Source organism: Mercenaria mercenaria, chromosome 18, assembly GCF_021730395.1.
Source record: "Mercenaria mercenaria strain notata chromosome 18, MADL_Memer_1, whole genome shotgun sequence".
NCBI classification, from domain to species: Eukaryota; Metazoa; Mollusca; class Bivalvia; order Venerida; family Veneridae; genus Mercenaria; species Mercenaria mercenaria.
The window spans coordinates 29,643,216-29,666,849 of NC_069378.1; the positions used below are offsets into that span (position 1 = coordinate 29,643,216).

Consider the following 23,634-nt stretch of genomic DNA (forward strand, 5'->3'; position numbering starts at 1 on the left):
TTGCCACTTAAAAGGACTCGTGGTGCAGTACTCTTGCCAGACTTACAAAGTCTGTTGAGATCAAATAATCTGTAATAATATTAGTTTCTTCATACTGACACTGATATTTTCTCAGAAAAACATTTTCTCTCTAGGCTCATCTCAACAGACAGAGGCAAGAGATATTGTATTTTTTTTCGAGAAAGTGGTATCAGAGAGGATTGATTTTATGGCCTGTGCTTTACATTTTATGACTCTAACGACTGATGCCAGTCTATACTCTTGCAGAATCTTTCAATGAGTAATGCCCCCTTTTTACTGGTTTCATACTCCTTCCCGCTGCTGTAACGTAATTAAACGTAATAGCGTCTGATGGCCCTTTCACGCTTCCGTAGAATCAACATTTATTACACGAAATTCACTTTGAAAATATTTCTGAAATGTCTAGGTCTGCAGCTCACAAATACGGAAATATCTTACATCCGAGGCATATACTGATACTTTCGGACAACATCAAAAAGGACCTTATGAGCGATTTGATGAAGATGTACCCTTGCTCCGTTATGGACCCCTGTAGGATTTATGTTTATCCCGAGCTCAAATATGTTTTCGTAGATGAAAAGCTGACATGTCCTGCTAAAGCCCAGGTAATTTCAAATCGTTAGAAACTCACCGTGTCCAACGTGTATGTAGCAATTACGGCGGGTACGCTAAAAGCACGTTTTATTGTACGTTCCATTATCGGCATTTCCTGAAGTCGCGCAATATTTCCACTGCAGAACTCGTGTATATTTCCCGATACAAAGCTTATAACCTATAAGTATAACGCCTTCAAACTTAATAGGATGATTACCTGTGTTCAGTGGATGACTCTAATTGTGTTCGGGGCCAATAGGCCAATGGATAAAGTCACAGTGATCTCGGGACTTAAAATGTGACAAGCTTATCATGAAGGGGGATTCATGTTTTACAAACAGGTATATATTTAACAGTGTGTAACACATGGTTGAAATTTATACATAAAGTTCAACTTATTTCCCAGTCTGTAGACTATATCAATTATCATCTTCCTTATTTGACAGCAAGCTCATCACACGATTGTTCTCCAAACCTTGTTAGAATTATGTTTTAAAAAGTGCGCACAATTGAGTATATCTGTCTGTCTGTCTGTCTGTCTGTCTATGGGTCTTTGTCATGAGTTAGAAAGACTTGAGCAGGAATAATAGCATAGTTTATAATGTCATAACATAAACTACCCTTCTTTAAAAAATGAAAGGAACTCGGAGAGACAAAGTATGGACAAATAAAACCTGTGTATTCTGGTATAGGCCTATATACAATTATGGACGTTATTTATACATCGAAATCATACTGTAAGTATTGCATTTTAGATGAAAATTTATACAGTTTATACATCAGAAAACAGTGTGTCCGATTCGAAGAAGAGAATGAAAATTGAAAATGTTTACTCTGTGTCTTTGATACGACATGACGGATTAGATTTACACTCCTATGTTTAGATAACTTCATTTTGTCGAACACAAAACTGTCTATAATATTTTGTAGAAAAATGATTTGTCGTCCTAAGCAGTCAAAGTTCATTAGCATAATGCCAATAATTTACTAGTTTTGATTGTGTACACATGACAAAGTACTACACCACTTACATTTTAGATAATGTATACACGTGTATTTCATTTGAACTGTTTCCTATTAGCAGCCTGGAGGTTTCTCTGTCAAAGGCCAAAGCCAACGGATCGTTTAATTTCTCGGAAGGTCCAAGCAACTCTCGAATCCTTTTGCCTTTCTTATCAACCTGTAACACATTGTTGGAACCTCGTCCACAAACCAAAATATATTGACCCGACAACACGCAAACTCCCCAAGGCTGTTTTAACTCTAGATCACTAAATTTCCAAATGATATTACCGTCTTTGGTCAGAGCCTGCAAATTTCCAGCATCATAATCGGTGACGAACATGAACTGGTTAGATATACTCAATGCTAATTGTGTTGCTGACTTGAACAAGTTGTCACCAGATTCTTTTTTTCCGTATTGTTTTAACATCTGTCCGGATTTTGTATAAACAGATACTTGATTTCCCTTACAAACCAACAAGGAGTCTTATGAAACATCATAGGAAACCCCGACTGCAGAACTGTCGATATTAAATGCTGTTTTCAGTTCCATTCTTTGTCCCAAAGACACAAATTGTATTTTTGTCCTACCATTTAGAAATGTTGCAACTTCGTCTGTACCTGTTCTGCATACTGAATACGGATACGATTCAACATTAATGTGATCTTCGACCGTGAAGCTTCCGTTCAGCCTCTTCAGCTTTGAATGTGTCCAATCGGCAATCACGATCGTCCCATCATCCATGGTACATATACCTGTTATTTGACAGTGCTGTGGATCAATCTTGAATTTTCCATACAACGTAGCTTTGTCGTATGTTTCGGCTTCCTCAGGATCAACTACGCTTCCTAGCGAATCAAGATTTTCCTTCAGGCATTTATTCAACGTAAACATCAGTTCTTCATTTGTCCTAACTCTTGACATGTCACTCAAAAGTGCTTCACAATCCTTTATTGAAACGTTGCATGTTTTAATATCTACAAACAACTGGGCTTCATTTTTAATGGACAATTTCAGTTCACTCGTTGTCATTGTCGAAATAACAGTATCTAGATTATCTAAATCTGACTGCACGACTTTCTTACAATCTTCATACTTCAAAAATATTTGCTTCTTTGATGTGTCGGCAAGCTCTTTTATCCTCTTGTCAAGTTCTTCTTTGAAGCTGTCTACGTCTTCTAATAACTTTTCCTTTTGCTTCTCAAGATCATTCAGTTTACATTTTCTTGCTTCTCTTTGCTGTTTCAGTTTGGTTAGAATATTTTGAAGTGAATTTTTGATGTCCTTGTACTCCGTACTGTCTCGTATACCCTTTGAAATGTTGGACAGATAGTTCACATTTACACATGCCCTGAAAATGTAATTAACAGTGGTAAATCCTAAGCTGTGGCTAAAACCTACAAATAAATGTACAACTAAAATAGATAAGTAAACTGGTGTAACACATAAACAAACGTATAACAACCTTCAAAGTTTATGTGTATTAAGTTATATTTCTGCATTCAAGAAGAAGAATTGTATTTCATTATGGAGAAAATGTTTAAATGCATCAAAGAGATTCTTGTATTATTTTTGTCAGTTGCTTTCTGATTTGACATGATCTCTACAAGAATTTGAAAGTCCAAAATAGACCGACCGGGTAGAGCGGGTAACAAAAATGAAATAGTAGCATTTTGTAATTTAGACATTTCTTGTCATATTGACAGTTTAGCAATTATTTGAGATGTACATGATTGTCACACATTATCACAGTATCTACCCCGAGCTTGCAAACAAGACGGTAAAAATGTCACATTCAAATATGCAGTCGCCAATACATCCCTCCACATGGAAGTAGGTGTATGTGTAAATACGCACGTACACTGCGGCTGAGCACATTACATATTAACAGATACGAATGATAATAATGCAATAACAAAAACACGTAAGCAGGAAATAGGAACATACACATAAGCTACTACACAATAATTATAAACATGCTGAAAAAAGAAGAAATATTTTTCGAAATGGAACTGTGATGTTCTCTCTATGAAATAAACAATGGCAGTAGATATTTGTTTCATCGTTAAAAGTATATTTCTTTATAACATTATTACAAATGGTCTCTTCTTTAAAATTTAGTAGTATATGATATACAAATATTAAGAGCAATTGTGTATTAAGTACCAAATTCCAAAATAACATCTTCTGGAGTGTAAGTTACTCAACTTAACTACACTACAGAACCTTAATTTACCCAACTGTTAGGTTAATGCAAGTTTTCAAAACATACGCACTCTGATGGATTCAGCGATATCTTGAATGAATTTTGATAATTAAGAAATGTAAACTAATGTTATCTTTTCATTACCTTTCATAAACAGAAAACCCAGTCTTAATCTATGCTTTCGAAGCATCCTGTTAGACATTTTATAAAACAAAAACAAAAATGACCGTTGAAACGGGTTGTATATCTTTCCCCCAGCTGTTTACCTGTGTTTTATGGCAATGCAAACTGCACAGCAGACTTCGTCATGTTCTTTACAGAACATGTCAACCAACTTCCCATGGTGCATTGAACATCGCTCTGTCGGCAGGCTCGTCTCAGTTTCGTAGTTTTCATTTCGTTTGTTTTGTCCGACTTGTCTAAAATCTGGTGTGATCTTAACGCCGGGAATTTGTTATGATATAGCAAACATTTAGCACAGAAATATGATCCACACTCAATACAGAATTTATCCGCTTCTTTTGTCCTTCCAGATTCCAAACATGGAGAGCAACACGTGTCGAAAATCTCCTCTGATCCCTCAGCGATAGTTTTAATGAAATCGTCGCCTGTCGCCATTTTGTGGGTGTATTGATTCGTTATCTACAACAACGTACTTGAAACATGACCTGAATTTAACTTCATTTTTGATTATTACAAGGCGCTATGCATCGTTTGATATAATATTTAGTAGGAAATATTCACATATTTGCACTAATCACATTCCTTCTAAAGCTTAATGAGTACATTATTAAGACTTTAGATTAAATTGAAAAATAAGACAACATACAGATTAGATGAAGAAGTATACAGTATAACCTCTCTTAGCGGCACATCGAAGGAAAAAACACCTCTATAAAGACATACAATTTCTTTCCCATCACATAAATTTCTTAGAAAATTAACCTATTCATAGTGGCAACATCTATCAATACACACAATTTAGTTTCCCAAAGGTGTTCGTTCTATAGAGGTTGCCTGTAAATGCAGTAACTAGTAATATAATTGCCATAAATGGCCAGATTTATGTATAATTTCGGTTAATGACATCACTAATACCGAAATTAAATTGTGGTAATGTTGTACGTGTACTACGGTGTTCCGTTTGGACCATTGAGATTTTTATTTCTGAACCCGATACCTCGAAAGTCGAAACCATGATGATAATAGTCGAAACCACGATGCTGAAAGTCGAAATCACGATGATGAAAGTCGAAACTACGATGGTGAAAGTCGAAATCACGGTGCTGAAAACACAAAACCAAGATGGTGAAAGCGCGATATGACATCGCGTCTTTATCATCTTGGTTTCGTGATTTGGAATTTCACCATCGTACTTTCGAGTTTTCACCCATCGTGTTTTCGACATTCACCATCGTGCTTTCGACTTCTGTCATCGTAGTTTCGAGATATGAGGTTCAGAAATAAGCATATAAATGATCAAAACTTAACACCGTAGTGTACCTACATTCACATTGCATGTATTTTACGCTCTATCGTCAACCTTAAGAAACTCGAGATATTTGCTCGGCCTTAAATTTGCACCCGCCACAGCTGGGCTTGCCTGGCAAACTCAAATTACGGGAATTAGCGGATAATAAAAATGTATTTCATTCAATGCGAAAACAACGGTAAAATGAAAAAGTCTCTGGAAACAATTACTAATCATAATAATAGCATACTCGGTTTGATCGTTAAGTAATGGAATGTTCAAAAGTTATTTTGATGGAGAATTTAAAACTGGAATATATTCTGTACTTATACGACATTTTTATCAATAGTTTAATATAAAGTACGTTTACATAAGTAGTAATATTTCATCCTAAATCTTAAGGTATGTAGCCTTTTGAAATACTATATTAAATATTATAAATTAATGGTGTCATTAAACTTATTTTTTGATCTCATTTTTTTATCCCGTATAAAACCGGTGTTGACAAAAGACCAGTTGTCTGTCTTAAATTACTGACGAAAATGTCAGTACTGATAATGTTAAATTACATGCACTCTACTATACAGTACTGTACTATACTGTACCTTACCGCACATCACCGCACCGCACCGCACCGCACCGCACCGCACGGCATTCTATTCTATTATATTAAGATATTCAACAATGAACGTTTTGTTGCGGATAATGTTAATTTCAAAGCCAAATGCATAGTTCAATAGTCAATACTGGTACATTTTGCAAAACAATGTAACTGCTAAGTATTTTGTTTGTGTTTAAGTTTATTTATAGCCGCCACCAACGTAGGCGACTACTTCAGAAGTCTGTTAGTATTTTTTTCAGTTCGAGGACAGTGCAAAAAGAGCAGAACATTGCTAAGCTTTTCATATTGTTCATAAAATGACTGAGAAGTTTATTTTTTGAGTTGTTAAGGCTGCCTTAAATTACTAAGACTGTGTAACACTTTTTTTTCAGATGTCCACATGGATTGTGATATGCCTTAATCCATTCCGTAAGTGTGCCTCAATTCCAAAATCTTCCCTGGTTCAGTAGCGTGCCAGGTGTAAAGCATTCATACAGGCGACTTATGCCAATTTAAGCAATTTTAGTTGTAAGAGCGGGGCTCAAACTCATGACTCCTGGTGATTGTTATAAAAATGTGGTCCTTTTTACCCTTTACAGAGGAGGTACTATATTGGGGGTCTTGTGTTCATATGAAGGCCATTTTCCAATCAATGATATTATATTGTTGTAAAATAAATATGGATGGGATAAGGTTAAATAGAAAAGCTGTTAGATAGGCAAATAATAAAATGAGCAATAAATGTAAAAACTGGAATTTCCTTGTGTGTCAAAGATTGAAGAATATAATTATGACAGGGTTTTGTGATATTTGCTAATAAAAGTGATATTTTCGATGTAATCTTACCTACTAGTTTAAATGAATTTGTAGAACAATTGCACTGTGATGTAAATCGTAATACTGATAGTAGCGGTGTAGGTGGAAATAAGCTTAAACTGTATTATACATTTAAACAGAATTCTGAAGTAGAACAGTATTGTGAGATTGTTTTAAAAAAATCATATCAAGGTGCACTTGCTAAGTTTAGGAGAGGTGTATCTCCAATACATATAGAAACTGGAAATGGTAGGTTAATGGTCTTGCTATTACTGACAAAGTTTGTTTGAATTGTTCCACTACAGTTGAGGATGAACTTCGTGTTTTATTACATTGTTCATATCACAATGCTATTCGTACAAAATTACTGTTAGAAGCTTGTAGAATCAATATAAATTTCACAGCTTTAAATCATAAATGATACTGAAAAAGTAGCATTTTTGCTGACAAATCCAGAAATTACTTTTTATTATGTGCCGAAACCTGTTTCAGTATTTCAAGTAGAAGGAGAAATCTTTTATATCATTGATTAATTATAAATGTGTAAATGCGTATGTAGGAAGTACTAACTTGGTCCTACAGTTTTAACAGAATTTACTAAAATGCTTTATGCTTATAAATGTAAATAGAAGAGAATTTTTAAAATGTTTTTACTAGTGAATAGATTAAGCAATGATAAATATCCAACAGAGAATTCCAAAGTCAAAGAGTCATTTGTTTGGAGTATTTCTGTCCTCTGATATTAAAGTCGGAACTGTACAACAGTTCAAAAAAACCTTGACTGACCATTGGACTCGGTACTCAGTGAATTATTCTGATATTCACTGTTAGAAAGCAGCACTGAACAAAAGCTAAAATACAAGATGTACTATTCAGTTAGTTTAAGTAATCTTTAGATTAAAACGTATTAAATTGCAAAAAGCTGTCAAGAATGTGAACAATACTAAGTGGATGTAAACCAAAATTGTTACATGACGAATTGGCTAAACCTGCTTAGATCTATATACTCCTATGTTTAAATAACTTCATTTTGACGAACGCAAAACTGCCTATAATGTTTTGCAGAAAAATGGTTTACCATCAAAAGCAGTCACTGTTAATTAGCATAATGTCAATAATTTACCAGTTTTGATTGTGTACACGCGGCATAGGTACTACAAAACTTATTTTTTAGATAATGTGTACACGTGTATTTCATTTGAATTGTTTCCTATTAGCAGTCTAGAGTGTTTCCTGTCAAAAGTTAAAGAGAATGGTGGTTTAATTTCTCGGAAGCTCCTAGCAACTCTCCAATCTTTCTGCCATTTTTGTCAATCTGTTATACATTGGTGGAAGCTAGCCCACCCGCCAAGATAATATCACCCGGCAAGACACACACTCCCCAGGGCCTTGTTAACTTGGGATCACAGAATGTCCAAATTGTCTTACCGTCCTTGACCAAAGCCTTAATTTTTCCATCACTTTCATCAGTGACGAATATTAACTGATTTTGTGTATTAAACGCCAATTGTATAGCAAACTTAAACAGTTGCTCACCAGTTTCTTTCTTTTCGTATGTTTTCAACAAGACTCCTGCTTTTGTATAAACAGAAACTTGATTTCCGCCGCACACCAACAAGGAACTTTGTAAAATATCATAGGAAACTCCGACTGCTGATCTGTCGACATTAAATGCTGTTTTCAGTTCCATTCTTTGTCCAACAGACACAAACTGTATCGTATTTATACCATGAAGAAATGCAGCAATTTCGTTTGGCCCTGTTCTGCATATTGAACAGGGATTTCCACCAACCTTAATATGATCTTCAACCTTGAAGCTTCCGTTCAGTCTCTTTAGTTTTGAATGTGTATAATCGGCAATCACATATGTCCCGTCATCCATAGTACATATACCACTTATTTGACAGTGCCGTGGATCAACCTTAAAATTTCCATATTATTTTGCTCTGTATTCTTTAATTTCTTCTTCAGCATCAACTAAACATCCCAGCGAATCCAGAGTTTTCTTCAGACCTTCATTTAACGTAAACTTCAGTTCTTCATTTGTTCTAACTTTTGACATGTCACTCAAAAGAACTTTATACTTTGAAAATACTTGCTCCTTTGAACTGTCGACAAGCTCTATTATCCTCCTGATCAGTTCTTCTTTGAAGCTGTCTACGTCTTCTAACAACTTATTCTTTTGCTTCTCAAGATCATTCAGTTTATTGTTTCTTGCTTCTCTTTTTTGTTTCATCTTGAAGTGAATGTTTGGTGTCCTTGTACTCAGTACTGTCTCGTATACCGTTTGAAATGCTGGGAATATAGTCCACATTTACACATGCCCTGAAAATGAAATAAGAACAACAACTTTCAAATTTTCTGTTACATTTCGGCTTTGCGGACAAGGCTGTATATGTCTTAATTAGAGAAAAATTATATCTCCAAAGGGAAACACACTTGTTATAAATATTTTGTTTTCTGTGTTTTAAAGAAAAAAGGTTTTTAGAACAAGGCCTTGTTCTCGGTGCTTCCGAGGGATCTACTTTCCAGATTTTATTTACTTCACAACAGCGGGTGTTAAGTGCAGTGTGGCGGCCGTAAAATGTCGCCCCGACTTCATCTCTGTGTTGAAATATATTCTCTGGTCCTTCGGGATCATTGATTTCAACTTTAGATTTGAAGACTGGATTCTGCTTAAGCCGGTGCTAGGGGGAGTGGGCAGTGTAGCATTTTCCATTACTGCTCATGAACAGACTCAATCAAACCGAGTCTGCAATTTTCACTGTTTGCCTTGTTCTCGGTGCTTCCGAGGGATCTACTTTCCAGATTTTATTTCATATAATCATCCATAGATTTTATCAACCATGCAACTGCAGTTTGTAAATGTTGTGTGACGTCCGTAAAACGTCTTCCCATACTTGTGCTTCCATATTATATTTTATTTCTGTCATAGTTAGGCAACTTATGTTTTCCAAAAATATTTTTTCACGAAGTTTAAATGTCTAAAAGTTTCCATCATAGCGGTTCCATGTATATTAAGCTCAGTGTTTTCTGTCTATATACTTTGATTGTTATAATTGTTTGTCTAAAATATTCCGGTTAGGCAGTGCGAGGAATAGAAAATGGTGTATTTGTTCTTTATTTGAGATATAGTCGCATTTTGTAATGTAGAATTTTTATTAATATTACAAAATTTAGCAATAATTTGATTTGTATGTTTTGTTAAATATTTCACACTGTAACTTCTGGGAGATCATGTAAGCTTCACGTGAAGAGAAATAGTAAATATATTTGAAAAAGAAGTTTGATGCTTCCTCTACGAAATAAGCCATGAACGATAGAAGTAGCTATATATCTTACGCTTCTCAAATAAACATCTGTATATAACATCTGCACAAAAAGTGTCCTCTATTTCTTTTGAACATGTATATAACATGGAACTAATATGAAGAGCAGTTGTTCATAAAGTATGTTAGTTTGAAATAAAAATTCGCCTGACGGTCGGGTAACCGATCGAACTCACTGCATTACAGAACCTTGTATGACCTAACTGATATATCATTCATGATCAGTTTTGCAAAACATAACCCTTCTAATGCATTCAAATACATTTTGCTTTACTAAAATGTAAAAGATAATGTTACTCGACAAAACCATAGCGAACGTGTTGTGATATTTTCTGGTCATTCGGGACCATGGAGTCCATTCAATACCTGTACAGAATTCCTCTTAAGCCGGTGCTGAGGGATCTTGCACTTTTCATTACCTCTCATGAACGGACATGAACAGACACAGCAACACCTAGTCTCGGGTTGCATTCTATGTTTTCACAGAATCTTTTAAAAGTTTTTATTAAACAAAAAATGTGACCTTTATCAGTTTATGTATTTTCTAAGCCGTTTACCTGTGTTTCATAGCAATACAAGCTGCACAACACACTTCGTCATGATCTTTACAGAACATGTCAACCAACTTTCCATGGTGGATTGAACATCGCTCTGTCGGCAGGCTCGTTTGAGTTTCATTTCGTTTGTTTTGTTCGGGCTTGTCTGAAATGTGGTGTGATCTTAACGCCGGAAATTTGTTATGATCCAGCAGACATTTAGCACAAAAATATGATCCACAATCAACACAGAACTTATCCGCTTCTTTTGAACTTCCGGATTCTGAACACGGAGAACATGTATCGAAAATCTGCTCCGGTCCTTCAGCGATAGATTTTGTGAAATCGTCACCGGTCGCCATTTTGTGGGTGTCTTGATTTGTTATCTACAAGTTATCTGCTTGAAATATGACCTGATATTAATATAACTTCCTTTTTGATTATTAAGAGGCACTATATCTGAATTACCTTGCCTTGTTTCGTAAAATAAACAATATTCGCAAATTTGTACTAATCATATGTGTTAAAATGCCCGATAAATACAGTCTTTAGACCTTTAATTAAGTTGATAAGTAAGAAAACAAACTGATTTGATACAAAGTATGCAATTTTCTTTGTTGTTTATTATTAAAGTCTCATCCATATACACTCAAGTTAAAACAATGTATATGACCATTCCAATAGGTATTACAAGAGACTATTATATACATATATGAAATAATCACATGAGCTCTCATATTTTACACAGTAAACATGATGTAGATATGCATACATATGGCACGGCAATTGTCAAATAATTACGTGGACCCAGAATCACGTTCGAAATACAAGGATTGACGATCGATATACTAAGTTTTTCGAACGTAAAATCACGTTTTTTGAATGCTAACCTATATTTCCGAGCGAAAACAAAAGATAAGGGCCAGGTTTACGTTCGATAAACTAGGTTTGTCGATTGTACTATGAATTTCGGTCGTTATCCTAAGTTCACGAGCGTGAACCTATATCTACGGGTGCAAAGCTGGGTTCATGAGTGTAAACCATAGTTTACGAACATAAACTTATGTTAACAACCGTGAACTTGGGTTGACGACCATGAACATGGGTTTACGACCGTAAACATAGGTTCTTGCTCGTGAACATAGGATAGCGACCGAAAACCCAAGTTCACGGTCGTAAACATTAGTCTACGCCCTTGAACCCATGTTTACTTTCGATAAACTATGTTTTTCGATTGAGCAAGAACCTATGGTTTCGGGAGTGTACCTGGGTTTACGAGCTTGAACCATAGTTTACGAACGTGAACCTATGTTTACGACCGAAAATCATAGTTTCTTTCGAGAAATCTAGTTTATCATACGTAAACCTAGGTTCACACTTGTATACCCAAGTTCACGGTCGCAAACATAGGTTCACGTTCGTAAACATAGGTTCACGTCCGTAAATTATGGTTCACGTCCGTAAACATAGGTTCACGTCCGTAATCATAGGTTCACGGCCATAAACCCATTTTCACGCCCGAAATTCATAGTTGATTTTATTATCCTGATGTATTGACCGTAAACCATGGTTTACGTTTGATAATCTAGGTTTCTCAATTGAACAACAAATTTCGGTCGTTATCCTATGTTTCCGGTCGTTATCCTATGTTTACGCTCGTGAACCCTATTTAACGAACGTGAACCTATGTTTACGACCATGAACTTGGGTTTACAAGCGTGAACCTATGTTTACGAGCGTGAACTATGGTTTATGGCGTTATCCTATGTTATCGCTAGAAAATATAGGTTAGTTTTCGAAAAACCTGGTTTATCGATCGTTAATCCTAGTTTTTCGACCGTGAACCTGGGTTCACGTAATTAGTCGACAATTGGCGTGCCATAAATAAACTTACAGATAAAACTAAAAGGAAAATACTAACTCAGAAAAAAAAAAAAACAACAGTGAAAAGACAATGTCCCTTGAAATCGTGTTCCGAAACATGTTCTTAAGTCACTGATCAACCACAAGCTAGATCGAGGATGACTTTATTAGCAGTTACTTCTCATGTATAATAAAAAGTACTTTGCATGGTATTGCATCAAAGCAGAATGATTATTTACATAATTGTCTCCTTAGAATTAAAAAAACAACAACAGGTTTTGGCTAAATACTTGATAGTTTGTAAATAAATGAAATAATAGTTTAAGTTTGTCTCCACTAGACAAAACATTTGGAGCAGAAACTACAGCTTATTCAAAAAAGACACTTCTCAATGCATTATACATGCTACATTCTAGTAATGCATGACTTTCATTTTCAATTGTATTGACCCTACAACATGGACTAAAAGCGTCAGTAAACAGACATACCTTCCATTTCTTCCTGTTTCAGTGCGTAGTGGGGCAACTCCACACCTACATTTACACAGTGCTAATCTCTATGACTCTTTGGCATAAGACATTCGAAGTATTTCTCTACACTACAATCTTTTCTTTCTAAGTTTATTTCCGCCTCTACGAGAGGTACCATTATTAGAGTTTATTCTATTGAGCTAATAAACTTTGTACTCATCGAACAATTACGATATTATAATTAGAGATCAGTCTTGTTAACTCAGAATAATGTGCAAGATCACAATGAAATAAATGCTTACGTACAAAGAAAAACCGATTTTTACAGTTTTCAGGCCTGGTGTTGGCCAACATTACTATCCGTTTGTTTACTCTTGAAGAACTGGTGTAGTAAGCGGAGCGGGCCCAGTAATTAGCCACAACTTCCCATTGGCGAATAAAAACTAGAGTCCAAACCATTTCTCCTGAAACACCCGAATTATGAGTATATTGGCCATAGGAGAAGTATTTTTGTCACCAAATGTCTGCCCCATAAGCTATTACCGGCCAAACCACCGATTTATAGTTTAGTAAAAACTTGTATGGAACTCACCAACCACTTCCACTACGGCGATAAGCAAACCTAATGCCCGGCTTAAACTCTGACTCACCATCTTTGCAGTTACATTAAAATCTAAAATTTCAGTTAATACGAAACCTAGATATTTATAGAAACTGGCATATTCGCGTTGTAAGCATTTTTGAGCTCGACTGCCAACCTTAAGAAACTCGAGATAATTGCTCGGGCTTAAATTCAGCTTGATTCATAAATTCACACATGTACGGCAAACCTTAATTACGGTAATTAGCAAATGATCAAAATGTATTTCTTAATTGCAAGTCAATCGTTTCGTTGAGAAGGTCACGTTTGTTTTGTTTTCTTTTTGTAATTATGCATTAAGAATAGTTTTGTAGGTGTAAAAAAAAAATACCTGCAGGTGGTATTAGCACTTGGATATTGGTATTTTTCGCCTCTGACAATTAATTCTAGTTGTTTTGATGCGTGTTGTTTTCCATTTCATATTTTTCAAATTTTGTTTTAATTATGTAATTACCATTTAGAAATATGAAATATGAGCTTCCTTTAGTCGCTTGTCCTATATGACTGAGAAGTATGCTGAACCAAAGAGATAACCCGACATTTGCTATTTTGAAAAATTTAAGTACATTTCTTAAATCAAAGGGGCATTTAGATCGGTCTATCAATATTAACATATCAAACTATCAATTGTATTAAATTTCGCAAATTTTTTATTTTATTTCTTTTACTACTAAAGTCACATGGAAGATGCGTTTTTAGAATATGAATATATACAATTTATAGAAATAAGCTAGTGTAGATTTTATTTTTTACCTTGGATTTTTTTTTTAATTTCACACACATATTAAAAGCTCGTTTACGATAGGAAATGACAACGCCATTTTTCTGTTTGTGTTGTCATTTTCTTCCCTCATAACGCTTTTCGCTAGTTTGTAAATTCTAGAATGATATTACGATCAAGGTCGCAACATATTATACTTTACAACTCCTGTTTAAAAACGTTTATGAAATTCTTAAAGGAGGGTAATTAATATCACGATGGAGACAACTTCAAGTGATTAGTAAATAAAAAAATGAAGTTATATATTTTAAGTTAATCTTATATTAAATATTAATTCATATATGAACATCAAATCACAGTCAAAGCGTTAGAAAGGAAGCAGAGTCGTAAAAGTGAAATACATGTAACCGAAAATTCATTATCATTTAAACAATAACACGATGCTGATAAATTTAAATAAATTAAAATCTACACATAAAACCGCTTATAACATTCAGGATAGAGAACCTTCGCCAAACATTAAAACCAGTTTTGTTTTATTTAACCATATTTTACTGCCTATATATACGTGCAAATAAATACATAAAATTACAGTACAACAAAAGCATGCTACATACTACAGTACTACAGTAATTTCCTGTAAGTACTAAAGTACTTATTTTCTAGATAACGTGTACACGTCTATTTCATTTTTATTACTCCCTATTATCAGTCTGGAGCTTTGTCTGTCAAAAGCTAAAGCATACGGATATTTAAATTTCTCTGAAGCTCCCAACAGCTCTCCAATTTTCCTGCCATCTTTGTCAATCTGTAATACATTGTGGGAATCGCATCCACTCACCAAGATAATGTCACCCGGCAGGATACACACTCCCCAAGGCCGTTTTAACTCTGAATCACTGAATGTCCACATTGTCTTACCGTCTTTGGTAACAGCCTGCAGTAATCCAGTATCATAATCCGTGACGTACATGAAATGATTGGATGCATTTAATGCTATTTGTCTAGCCGATGTAAATATTCCATCATTATTTTCGTTCTTCTTGTATGCTCTCAACAGCACTCCAGAATTTGTGTAAATAGAAACTTGATTACTGTGACAAACAAACAATGAATCTTGCGTTGCATCATAGGAACTTCCGACTGCTGAACTGCCGACATTAAATGCTGCTTTCAGTTCCATATGTTGTCCAACAGACACAAACTGTATTTTATTTATACCACTAAAAATGTAGCAACTTCTTTTGGTCCTACACTGCATACCGAATACGGATTTCCACCAACCTTAATATGATCTTCGACCGTGAAGCTTTCGTTCAGTCTCTTCAGTTTTGAATGTGTATAGTCGGCAATCACGAACGTTCCGTCATCCATGGTACATATACCACATATTTGACAGTACTTCGGATCAATCTTGAATTTTCCATACAATGTTGCTCTGTATGCTTTAATATCTTCTTCAGCAACTACACATCCCAGCGAATCCAGAGTTTTCTTCAGGCCTTGATTTAACGTAAATTCCAGTTCTTCATTTGTCCTAACTTTTGACATGTCACTCAAAAGTGCTTCACAGTCCTTTATTGAAACTTTGCTTGTTTTAATATTTACAAACAATTGGGCTTCGTTTTTAATGGATAATTTCTGCTCGCTGGTTGTCGTTGTTGAAATAACAGTGTCTAGAGTATTTAAATCTGACTGTATAACTTTCTTACAATCTTCAAACTTCAAACATATTTGCTTCTTTGAAGTGTCGGCAAGCTGTTTTATCTTCTTTATCAGTTCTTCTTTGAAGATGTCTACGTCTTCCAATAACTTTTCCTTTTTCTTTTCAAGATTATTCAGTTTACATTTTCCTGCTTCGCTTTCCTTTTTCATCTTGGATAGAATAGTTTGAAGTGAATGTTTGGTGTCCTTGTACTCCGTACTGTCTCTTATACCCTTTGAAATGTCGGGCAGAATGTACACATTTACACATGCCCTAAAATGTAATTAACAGTGGTAAATCAAAAGATGTGGCTAAAACCTACAAATACATGTACAACTAAAATAAATAAGTGAACTGGTATAATGTATATATCTGCTTCCGGAATAAAAGAGGATCTTCCGGTCTGTCCCTCTTTTTTGCCGCTATACGGAGTTTTTACTGGTGAAAATCACAGCAAAAATTGAAGAAAGCGCAGACCACAGCAACAGAAAATCAAAATTTGTTCGTACGTACGAACAAAATTCCAAATAAAATTTACAAATTCTTGTTCATTTCTCACATTCTTAAATGCAATTTGGAATTTTGTTCGTACGTACGAACAATCCTGGCTGTTCGTACGTACGAACAATAATCCATATTCTGTATTATTTTTCAGTTCTGACATGCTGTTCAAACAGCTCAGATTTGTTCGTACGTCCGAACAAAATTCCAAAATAGCTTTAAAATTTCTTTTTCATTTCTCACTATCATTTGTTCATACGTATGAACAGCCTGGATTTGTTCGTACGTACGAACAAATGAGAGAACCAAAAAAGAATTTATTCTTAAAAAAATGCAATTTGGAATTTTGTTCGTACGTACGAACAAATCCTGTCCATATTATTTTCAATTCTGATATTCTGTTCAAACAGCCCAGATTTGTTCGGACGTCCGAACAAAATTCCAAAATAGCTTTAAAATTTCTTACTCATTTCTCACTATCATTTGTTCATACGTATGAACAGCCTGGATTTGTTCGTACGTACGAAAAAATGAGAGAACCGAAAAAGAATTTATTCTTAAAAAATGAAATTTTGGGAAATTTTGTTCGTACGTACGAACAAATCCTGTCCATATTATTTTTTAATTCTGATATTTTGTTCGACAAGAATTTTTTCTTAAAAAAATGCAATTTGGAATTTTGTTCATACGTACGAACAAATCCTGTCCATATTATTTTTCAATTCTGATATTCTGTTCGAACAGCCCAGATTTGTTCGGACGTACGAACAAAATTCCAAACTGCTTTAAAAATTTCTTTTTCATTTCTCACTATCATTTGTTCGAAACGTACGAACAGTCTGGATTTGTTCGTACGTACGAACAAATGAGAGAACAGAAAAAGAATTTATTCCTAAAAAAATGCAATTGGAATTTGTTCGTACGTACGAACAAATCCTGTCCATATTTTTTTTCAATTCTGATATTCTGTTCAAACAGCCCAGATTTGTTCGGACGTACGAACAATATTCCAAACTGCTTTAAAAATTATTTTTCATTTCTCACTATCATTTGTTCATACGTACGAACAAATGAGAGAACTGAAAAAGAATTTATTCTTTAAAAAATGCAATTTGGAATTTTGTTCGTACGTACGAACAAATCCTGTCCATATTATTTTTCAATTCTGATATTCTGGTCGAACAGCCCAGATTTGTTCGTACGTACGAACAAAATTCGAAACTGCTTTAAAAATTCTTTTTCATTCACAATCGTTTGTTCGTAATGAGCAGCCTGCATTTGTTCGTACGTACAAAACAAATGAGAGAACTGAAAAAAAATTTAACTTTTAAAAAAAAAATCAATTTGGAATTTTGTTCATACGTACAAACAAATTTCCAAATTGTAATAAATTCTTTTTCATTTCTCATAATCATTTGTTCGTACGTACGAACAAATGAGAGAAAGAAAAAGAAATTTAATTAAAAAAAAAATACAATTTGGAATTTTCTGTTTGTCTGGATTTATTTGTACGCATTTGAAAAATATCCAAATATAAACAAATGTGAGAACTGAATAAGAATCTGTATACATTTGGAATATTGTTCGTATTTATGGACAAATGCCACTTAATATCATTTTGCAAAAAAATACAAATATCACTGAAAATTTCAACACATATTTTAATCTATTTATTTAAAAAAAATACCAAAACAAATACTTATGAACATAATAAATATAACACCAAAAATCTAACATAAATAAACAAGAGTGCCAGAATGTCACAATAAAACGCCCGTCACAGCAAATTTCTTTACACTAGCAACTGTATTTTCAAATGGAATTTTAATTTTGTGGTAGTGATTATTGTAATTCTTTTGTTTTTCTCAATCAACATAAAAACTCCTTACCAGGTAGAGATACCTTAAAATACACCTAAAATTTGAAAGTAGCATCTATGTTGTACCACAGAAAAGTGGTCTTGGTTTTTCCCTACGGTCAATTATAAAAAAGTTACAATATAAGTTATTTATAGTAACAACTAAGGGAAGTTAATCTTTAAAAAAAAAAAAATCCCAAAAAAAATTGTAAGTCCACACAAAAATTTTTACCAGGTAGAGATTGGTCAAAATACACCTCAAAATTGGATGTAGCATGCATGTTGTACTACAGAAAAGTGGTCTCGATTTTTCGCTACGACTAGTAATGAAGAAGTTACAATATAAGCTATTTATAGTAACAACAAAGGAAGTAATTCTAAAGAAAGGAACGCGAAATGACACTTCCTCTCATGATGGTGTATAATTGTGCCAAGTTACATCAAAATCCCTCCTTGCATGAAGAAGAAATGCTTCGGACAAAGTCATTCTTGTATCTGACCTTTGGCCTCTAAGTGTGACCTTGACCTTAGACCTAGGGACCTGGTTCTTGCGCATGACACTTCGTCTCGTGGTGGTGAACATTTGTGCCAAGTTATATCAAAATCCCTCTATGCATGAAGAAGAAATGCTCCGGACAAAGTTTTCATTCTTGTATCCTTTGACCTCTAAGTGTGACCTTGACCTTAGACCTAGGGACCTGGTTCTTGCGCATGACACTCCGCCTCATGGTGGTGAACATTTGTGACAAGTTATATCAAAATCCCTCTATGCATGAAGAAGAAATGCTCCGGACAAAGTTTTCATTCTTGTATCCTTTGACCTCTAAGTGTGACCTTGACCTTAGACCCAGGGACCTGGTTCTTGCGCATGACACTCCGTCTCATGATGATGAACAATTGTGCCAACTTTCATCCAAAATCCCTCCATGAATGAAGAAGATATGCTCCGGACAAAGTCATTCTTGAATTTGACCTTTGACCTCTAAGTGTGACCTTGACCTTAGACCTAGGGACCTGGTTCTTGTGCATGACAATCCGTCTCATGATGGTGAACAACTGTGCCAAGTTTCATCAAAATCCCTCCATGCATGTAGAAGATCTATGCTCCGGACAAAGTCTGTGGACGCAGCCCGCCCACCAGGGGCGTTCCCATAATACGTCTTGTTTTTCAAACGGGCGTAGAAAAAGGATTTGCCAAAGAAAAACAAGAGCACCACAATGCAGGGCAATATACACAGAAAACAAAGTCACATGACCATTGACCCCTAAGTGTGACCTTGACCTTAAAGAAAGCCATCCGAAACATGTGCTCTGTAACATCGTCTCAATGTGGTGAACATTTGTGCCAAGTTTCTTTAAAATCCTTCAAGCAGTTCAGGAGTTACAGAGCGGACACGAAACAAAGTCACATGACCTCTGACCCGTAAGTGTGACCTTGACCTTGAAGGGAGCCATCTGAAACATGTGCTCTGCATGTCGTCTCGATGTGGTGAACATTTGGGGCCAAGTATGGTTTGAGTCAAATTATTTTCAAATCCCTTGAAAACTGACAGACAAGCAACACCTTTGACTTTTAAGTGTGATCTTGAACTTGTAGCTAGGGGTATGTGTCTTGTGTATGAAACCTCATTTCATTATGGGATGCCAAGAATTTTCAAAATACCTTTAACAACGACAGAGTAATGGACAAGATAAGAAACACAGCATGTTAACATTAACCTCTAATTGTAACTAGGAGTCTGGATCTTACGCATGACATATCGTCTCATTATGAGGAACATTTTTGCCAAGAATTTGGGGGGAGGGTGGGGGGCGGGATAATGAAACGGGCACATCTGAGAAACTGGAGCTGTCACTGGATTGTTTAATGATTCCAAGTGTGGAGGAAGATATTGCACAATAGCTTTAGACTGTTTTCAAAAATATTAAGAAATACTTGATATATAGGGAACATATTTGTTGTGACAATATTATGAAATTTACACATGAAATAAGTAAAAGGTTAGAAAATTACATGAAACCACTACATACAAACAGAATTGTTTAAAATCTGTAAAAACCCATCTTTAGTTAATTAATTAATTAGTCCCATAACGGGATCTGGCCAGTTCAAGAAAGGAACCGAGATCTTATGGTGATACAAGTTGTGTGCAAGTTTGGTTAAAATAAAATCATAAATGAAACCACTATCGTGCAGACAAGAAATTGTTGACGGACAGACGCATGCACGCACGGACTGACTACGGACGAAGGGTGATCACAAAGCTCACCTTGTCACTATGTGACAGGTGAGCTAAAAAAAGGATCTGCCAAAGATAAACAAGAGCACCGCAATGCTGGGCAATATACACAAGAAACAAAGTCATATGACCTTTGACCCCTAAGTGTGACCTTGACCTTAAAGCGAGCCATCTGAAGAGAAAAGTCGTTTCAAGGTATTTCCATTTTCAGCCCCTAAAAGGGGCCAAGTGCCCCCATTTGAACAAACTTGAGAAAGACCTTATAGTGATTCTACAGATCAGGTTTGATGAAAATCAATCGAACAGTTGATGAGAAGTTGTTTAAAGGTACTTCTATGTTTAGCTCTCGCAGCCCCTAAAAGGGGCCAAATGCCCCCATTTGAAAAAAAATTGGCAAGGACCATATAATGATGATGCTACAGATCAAGTTTGATGAAAATCAATCAAGCAGTTTGTGATAAGAAGTCATTTAAACATATTTCTATTTTTAGCTCTAGCAGCCCCTAAAAAGGGCCAAGTGACCCTTGATAGAGGACCATATAATGATGCTAAAGACTAAGTTTGATGAAGATCTATCCAGCGGTTCATGTTAAGAAGTCATTTAAATGTATTTTTCTTTTGATGAAGATCTATTTGGCAGTTCATGAGTTGTTTAAAGGTATTTCTATTTTTAGCTCTAGCGACCTCTAAATTGAACAAACTTGATAGAGGACCTCACCAGGATGCTACAGACCAAATTCGGTATTAGTTTGACACGTAGTTTCAGAGATGTTTCAGTAAAAATGTGGACGACGGACGATGGACGACACATGGCCATCCACCCTATACTAATAGCTCACCCTGAAAAAGCAACCAATGTCCATACTTCCCATATTTATGAAGAAGCTAAAAACACAAACTAGCTCATAAATTAAAGAACAAAATATAAATTTTATATTCAAAAATGATGTGGAGGGTGACAGAAATTACTAAATACACAACATCAACACACTAGATGTAAAAAATTGTGGGGTTAGCATAATTATGATAAATTCTGTAAAATCATTAATTTTTGTGCAGGACTAATTTTAGTGGATTTGTGGTTGATTAAAAGCACAAAATTAATTCCTATGAACAAATAAAATTCCAGTTGTCAAAACATGAAATTCATGAATTCATTAAATCCCCATGAAATAATCCTTCTGGTTAAAACCACGAAAATTCATGCCCACACAATGAGCTGATTTCGCAGTATTCCAATATGTTTTTAATTTTTTTCGGGTTTAACTCCATTTTTCAACAATATTTCAGTTATGTAACGGTGGGCAATAAATTAACCAGTGCTTTTGGATTCTAGCTGTACCAGTACAAACTTGTTCTTTGCAAGTAACTGCCAACTTCCGAACATGATTGGAGGAGGAATGATTACAGACACAATGTCTTTTATTAAATAGTCACGGAGAACATTTGGCCCGCCTGGGGATCGAACTCGCAACCCCGTCATCTGTAGATCTGCCCTTTCACTATTGAGCTTAGCGAGTGGGTTCAAATATATATATATATGAACATTTCTTTAACTTACAAATAAATTTCAAAGATAAACATTTCATCAAACAAACATACATTATATGCAAAAATCACATTAAAATAATATTGTTTTCATATTTTCAAAAGTAAAAGCATTAACTCTAAGAAACAACTAAAATGTCAAGTTGTAAAACCACAAAAGAAATGAATGTCCAACTAAAACAGATTTATCTATAAAGATCAAAGGACAGTCTGAATAAGGGAAATGAATCCAGTCACTAATGTCCCTTCATTTATAAAGCAGGTTTGCTGCAGACTCCTGTTCTTGGTGTGTTTGTCTATATGAATATGTATGTTTATGAGGCGAGATCCGCCATAACACATTCTTATCATATAGTACTTGGTTGTACTAGAGTCAGTTTATAGGAAAGTTTTAACACTAGATGCCCACGGTCAACATGTCAAGCCCGCCAGCTGTCAAAAGGACTAGGAGTTGCACATGACACCCTGTCTCATTAAGGCAAACATTTATGCCAAATAAAAAATGATTGCAAAAAGTTACAAAATACGTTACCGGTATTCATAGTAACAACAAAGGGAAGTAAATCTTTAAAAAATCTAAGTCCACACAAAAATCCTTACCAGTAGATAGGTCTAAATACACCTCAAAATTGGATGTAACATGCATATTGTACTACAGAAAAGTGGTCTTGATTTTTCCCTACGACCAGTAATAAAAAAGTTCAATATAAGCTATTTATAGTGACAACAAAGGGAAGTAATTCTAGGTTCTTGCACATGACACTCCATCTCATGATGGTGAACAATTATGCCAAGTTACATCAAAATTCCTCTATGCATAAAAAAGAAATGCTCAGGAACTTTGATCTCTAAGTTTGACCTTGACCTTATAGTTAGACCTAGGGTCCTGGTTCTTGTGCATGACACTCTGTCACATGGTTGTGAACATTTGTGCCAAGTTACATCAAAATCCCTCCATGCATGAAGAAGAAAATTAATGCTCCGGACAGTCATTATTGAATTTAACCTTTGACCTCCAAGTGTGACCTTGACCTTTGAGATAGGAACCTGCAGTTTGCGCATGACACTCTGTCTCACTGAGGTTAACATTCATGCCAAATATAAACGAGATTGCTCCACGCATATCAAAGTTATGGTCAGGACAAACAAATCCTGACGGACGGACGGACGCACACACGCACATACACAGAACAGCCATTTGGACATCTATCTTTGCTTCCGCAAGCGGGCTCGACAAAAATGAAGATATAACTGTTTGCCAGTACATCTGACACAGGTACTGTCGATAAATATTTGAGAACAAAGTATCTGCAGCTGAATTAACATCACTGGAGCCAGCATATGAAATGAGTGTTTTGTTGTCTTGTTGATGTGTTTAAGCCAGCATACGTCTTTGCTTACAATTTTAACAACTGGAACAGTTGCAATATTTTGGACTTTCCTCAGATTCACCTAAACACCGAGAACTGAAAGAAATAAAGCATAAAGTAAACATAAAAAGCTAAAAACAC

The 23,634-nt window shown here is 35.2% G+C and overlaps 4 protein-coding genes across 4 annotated transcripts in view; all 4 read right to left on the minus strand.

The window, feature by feature from the left end:
• Positions 1–1,642: 1,642 nt before the first annotated feature.
• On the minus strand, positions 1,643–2,047 carry LOC128550536 (uncharacterized). The gene has a single exon (XM_053529758.1). It carries the CDS (start codon positions 2,045–2,047, stop codon positions 1,643–1,645), a length of 405 nt encoding a protein of 134 aa, XP_053385733.1.
• A 57-nt stretch (positions 2,048–2,104) lies between these two features.
• Positions 2,105–4,415, minus strand: LOC123537753 (uncharacterized). Its single transcript, XM_053529759.1, has 2 exons — positions 4,091–4,415; positions 2,105–2,969 (listed from the first exon to the last, which is right to left on the minus strand). The coding sequence occupies exons 1-2, from the start codon at positions 4,171–4,173 to the stop codon at positions 2,105–2,107; spliced, it is 948 nt and encodes a 315-aa protein (XP_053385734.1). The 5' UTR covers positions 4,174–4,415.
• A 4,471-nt stretch (positions 4,416–8,886) lies between these two features.
• On the minus strand, positions 8,887–10,939 carry LOC123537751 (uncharacterized). Its single transcript, XM_053529760.1, has 2 exons — positions 10,599–10,939; positions 8,887–9,037 (listed from the first exon to the last, which is right to left on the minus strand). The coding sequence occupies exons 1-2, from the start codon at positions 10,937–10,939 to the stop codon at positions 8,917–8,919; spliced, it is 462 nt and encodes a 153-aa protein (XP_053385735.1). The 3' UTR covers positions 8,887–8,916.
• A 4,361-nt stretch (positions 10,940–15,300) lies between these two features.
• LOC128550782 (uncharacterized) overlaps positions 15,301–23,634 on the minus strand; it is a 33,011-nt gene continuing 24,677 nt past the window's right edge. Inside the window, exon 2 of the mRNA XM_053530545.1 lies at positions 15,301–16,249. Coding sequence (XP_053386520.1) covers positions 15,487–16,249 — 763 coding nt within the window. The 3' untranslated portion in view covers positions 15,301–15,486. The remainder of the gene's footprint in view (positions 16,250–23,634) is intronic.

Excerpts from the sequence above, each read along its gene's own strand:
- LOC128550536 (XM_053529758.1), bottom strand. The coding sequence starts at position 2,047 with ATGTTAAAACAATACGGAAAAAAAGAATCTGGTGACAACTTGTTCAAG.
- LOC123537753 (XM_053529759.1), bottom strand. The coding sequence starts at position 4,173 with ATGCACCATGGGAAGTTGGTTGACATGTTCTGTAAAGAACATGACGAA. Across the intron at positions 2,970-4,090 it reads TGCATTGCCATAAAACACAG|GGCATGTGTAAATGTGAACT; the intron begins GTAAACAGCTGG and ends TTACATTTTCAG.
- LOC123537751 (XM_053529760.1), bottom strand. The coding sequence starts at position 10,939 with ATGGCGACCGGTGACGATTTCACAAAATCTATCGCTGAAGGACCGGAG. Across the intron at positions 9,038-10,598 it reads TGTATTGCTATGAAACACAG|GGCATGTGTAAATGTGGACT; the intron begins GTAAACGGCTTA and ends TTTCATTTTCAG.